Genomic DNA, 4,552 nt, shown 5'->3' with positions numbered 1-4,552 from the left:
CAGCATCTGCATAAGGAGTAGATATATCCCAATTGATACGATATTCCCAAGCCGGTATTTCCTATCATGATATTCTTGATAGATGGTTGCTGTCCACAAGGAAGCTATTAAACCAAGAGTTCCAAATGGTGAAGTTGGAATCATCTCTTCGTAAATATTACGAACGCCATCACGAGTTGGTTGCCATTATGGCATAACCGTTTCACAGATGGTAATGAATATATTCCTCTATATGCCGTTACTACAACGTCCTTCCATTTTAACGAATGTGACCTACCGAATATCTATTTACTAGGGTTGTAATAACATGAACATTACAACGGGTGCCACATGTCGAGCAAGATCTGCTTACCCTTCCGGACATTTAGTTTTCTATGTTGTGTCTTCTGTAAAATTATTTGCCTATTTGTCTCTTTCTTTGTTAGCTATGGTGGGGTCAATTTATATTCGATCCATGAGTTTGACTGTCCCCCTGGAAACTTACGCCCCTCTTTCAATTGATGTCTTTTGCTTGCAAGTCTGTTACTGCTACTAGTCATCCTTTGTAAAATTATGTATCATTGTCATTTTGTTTTGTTTCTTTTGTCAAATATTCTAATATCGGACGCAGACTTCTTAAACTGAGTTTTATTGTGCGTATTGCTGTGTGTTTGCTTTTTCTACATTGGGTAGAGCTATATTTGTTGAAATTTCAAAAATATGTTTAACACCGCCGCATTTTTGCGCCTGTTCCAAGTCAGGTTTTTGTTAGTAACAATTTTAATTTTAGTTTCTTATATATTTCGAAGTTAAGTACTGAGTCCATCATCACTAATCTAGTACACATTTTTGTTTAGGGGGCAAGCTGTAGCACGCTTTCGGGTACAGGATTTTCCCGCTGTATTGAAAATCCATTGGTGGGTTAAACTGTTTTCTGCTCTTTGGTCTGGTTGTTGTCTCTTAAATACATTCCCTATTTCAATTCTTAATTTTATTTAGGAAACATGTAACCTCAAGTTTCCAAAATATTCTATAGAAACCCCAAATAAAAAAACCGGTGTTTTGAAATGCACAAGATGTTATGTTGATTAAACTGAATGTGATATTTTTCCTTTGTAAAACCGGTTATTTGGAACATTCCTGTCAAGTATGGTTCAAATTTGTCAAAATAACCCAAAAACATTGATTATGAATTATTCACTTGCAACCTCGATGGTAAATTAGTTGGCGTCTCGACGAAAATACATACTAAACGAAGTTACATTTTCTCGACCTCTTTACCAGTAAATTGTTTATTTTAGACTTTTGATACTTTGGACAAAAGTTTTACATTGTTATAAATCAAAACATGAATTTGATAGTACCCCTGTTAACAAATAGCGTATAATACTTTTTAATTTCATTTCTTGTATTTGTTACTTATGAGCTAAAACAGTTTATTGTTGTTGTTTTTTATGTTTATTCGATCAAGAAACATTTTTATTTTCTTATTTTAAATGTGTTTATTTTCATAAAAACATTAAAAGTACAACATGTACATGTAAAACAAATAAGGAAGTGATATTCAGTGATATCTATTTATATTAGATATGAAATCATGTAGTTCAATAGGTAACCCGATTTAATCGAAAGTGCTATATTGTTAAGGAAGTGCACTTGCAAATACTTAATCTACTCGACAATAAATAAAGAACAGAATTTATATATTTTAAAGGAAATTATGACGTCTTAATCACGCAGGTATATTAGCAACGATGCGATCTAAATAGCAACGCCACAGAGGTAAGTACGTATATATGAATATTTGTAATTTTACACATACTTGTTACCAACTTCTATACGAATTATGCTACATCTTCTTCGATGATGATAAGATAGTGTAATGCTGGTTGAAGGAAAAGATGTATCGACGGTATAGTGTGACTATAGTGTTTCTTCTTATCATGTAGCCCCTTAATTTTATAGACATCCTTGACTTTTATATACCTTTAAGCTTTCATAATAAAATTAAATCCAAATTAAGAGGCATATGTTCATTTATGATAAAAAAATTCTCACTATACAAATAAGTAGAAAGAAATATTTTGTTTTCATATGTCTTACAGATACATAGTATGAGTAAAACTGTCAAAGATCGGTCTCTAGAGATCTATCATAATTTATGTGATATCATTGGATCAGAGGAAGTTGTGAAAACAAGGAGAAACATATTTTGTGCATTAGATAGTGTTTATCGAATTCCACGTTTAACAGTTATAAGTAGTGGAAGTAAAGCAGAAGGTTTAGACCTAGATGGAAGTGATTATGATCAAATGGTGGTTGAAAAATGTTTCTGTGTTTATGAGGATTTGAGTAAATTTTCATCAAATAAGAGAAGTATAATCATGGACACCAGTGATACAAAACCAGGATTTACGAAGCTCAGGCTGTTTGATCAACGATTAATATGTGTACCGTATATAAACCAGATTGTGGAGGTTGTAGAAGGCGAAGCGTACATTTCAAGTAAATCATTTCGGGAGTACAATTTGTCAGATGACATGATAATCCATGGACCATGCAGATCGTTATCAAATGATACGTATGATTGTGCGTGTTGTTTGCAGTGTAGAGAATGGATAACGCCTGCTCATCGATGGTTTTTCAGATCCAGATCGTCATGGCCAGATCATAGGTTAGTTATGTCTGTAGTAAAGGAAGGCGTTTTATTTGTGCCTATTGGCTGCAGAGGATCAGCTAATGAAGATTTGGAATGGCGAATATCATTTTCAATGGCAGAGAAGCAACTTATATTTTCTTTTTCTCATGCACAGTTATTATGTTACGCATTGCTGAAAATAATTTTAAAAGACATAATTAAGAGCAAACACGGGGATCTTATTTGTTCCTACTTTCTTAAAACTATAATGTTCTGGTTATGTGAAGAATCAAGTCCTTCAGAATTGCATCCTGGAAATATTATTTCCTGTATAATATGATCTGTATTAGACGACTGATTTACTGCGTGGAATATAAAACTTGTCTTCATTATTTTATTCCAGAGAACAACCTTTTCGAAGGCAGATTTACTGATAACCAACATAATATTTTACTAAATACATTGCATAATCTATACAATTCATTCTGGGACAACATTAAGTGTACGAACACATTTCAAAGGTTTAGAGAAGAACAAATAATGTCATCTTTCCCTTATTTGACAGCGTCTTCACTATCATGCTTACCATACACCAGTAGTGTGGTTTCATTTACGTGTTTTATAAACATAAAACAAACCATCACGTGTTTAATTGACAATAACCATAATGAAATTAGTGCATACATGTTGGCCCTGATTTCAAACCAATGGATTCAATCACCATATCATGCATATGGAAACAACTTTAAAAGGAGAAACAAATCTGTGTACAAACAATACCAGATACATTTCAATTGCCTCAATACAGGGATATATTCTGACGTCAATACCGCATGGTCATTGCTGGCATCATTTTTTTATAAACATGATAGATTTCATGAATGTATATATATTGTGAACTACTGTTTGTCAAAATGTACTCCTGATAAAATTATGTTACGTTTAGAAAATAGATTATGCGAACAGACCTATTTCCAAAGAGTCAAGAAAGCAGTAGGAATTACGTTAGCATGCAAACATTTAATCATTGATATGGTGTTGTTTAAAAAACCATATCACTTATTTCCAGTAGAATTGTTCCCTATAATTCCACAAGATGTTAGAAAAGACATATTCAGAATTCCTGCTGTGGTGTATTTGAATATGTTATCGTTTTTGTGTTTATATCATCTTGGAGATGATAGAGGCAAACTAAATGCTCTCAGGGATCTAGAACTAACAATTCGAAAAAAGTTTTTCATTTTTCCGTGTAACTTGTATTACCAAATTGCAAACAAATGTCTACAAATTGCAAAAAGTATGATGTAGATAATAAATATCTCGTTTTTGATTTCATTTTCTTAAACCAATCAAATTACGTGAATGTTGGTATTGTCAACGAACTTCCGATTGCCTTCAAAAATGTTATAAAAAGTCTGATAACAAAATTCCTTGTAATTTTTGAGTGGCACAATTGTTCACGATCGCATTTCTTGGAGGAATCGACATATCAAAAACGCATCAAAATATGTTTTGATAAAGCCGACAACCATGGAATTTACTTAAGGAATGACTGTAATATTTTTTTCTGTCTATGAAGAAATAACATAAACAAATTTGGTGCACACTGAATAACGCACGTAGCGGGTAATTTCACAGTGTGCAAAATATTGCAGTCATTTCTTATAATTTAATTCTAAATTCCATTTTAAATCGTAGAAAACCATGAAAAAACGTTGATAACGTCACGGTCACATGACTATATCATGTCTATTGACTCATAACAAAATTACGTCAGCCAATCAGAAGACGTGTTACATCCAAAATTAAATCATGTATGCGTGACATTTGTTGCAATTTATTAATTTGTATCTGCCATGCAACATACTGAACAAAACGAAGCGCAGTTTGCACCATTCATCTGAAACACACACAAATATATAAGGGAAAAGGGAA

The 4,552-nt window shown here is 32.7% G+C and overlaps 1 protein-coding gene across 1 annotated transcript; it reads left to right on the top strand.

Annotated features, from left to right (window-relative positions):
• Positions 1-1,584: 1,584 nt before the first annotated feature.
• On the top strand, positions 1,585-3,907 carry LOC134681828 (uncharacterized). Its single transcript, XM_063541465.1, has 2 exons — positions 1,585-1,761; positions 2,085-3,907. Exon 2 carries the CDS (start codon positions 2,094-2,096, stop codon positions 2,955-2,957), a length of 864 nt encoding a protein of 287 aa, XP_063397535.1. The 5' UTR covers positions 1,585-1,761; positions 2,085-2,093; the 3' UTR covers positions 2,958-3,907.
• The last annotated feature ends 645 nt before the right edge of the window (positions 3,908-4,552 follow it).

This window comes from Mytilus trossulus, chromosome 8 (assembly GCF_036588685.1).
Source record: "Mytilus trossulus isolate FHL-02 chromosome 8, PNRI_Mtr1.1.1.hap1, whole genome shotgun sequence".
Lineage (NCBI taxonomy): Eukaryota > Metazoa > Mollusca > Bivalvia > Mytilida > Mytilidae > Mytilus > Mytilus trossulus.
The sequence above is the reverse complement of the archived record's forward strand: the minus strand, read 5'-3'. Positions and strand labels throughout refer to the sequence as shown.

Excerpts from the sequence above, each read along its gene's own strand:
- LOC134681828 (XM_063541465.1), top strand. The coding sequence starts at position 2,094 with ATGAGTAAAACTGTCAAAGATCGGTCTCTAGAGATCTATCATAATTTA.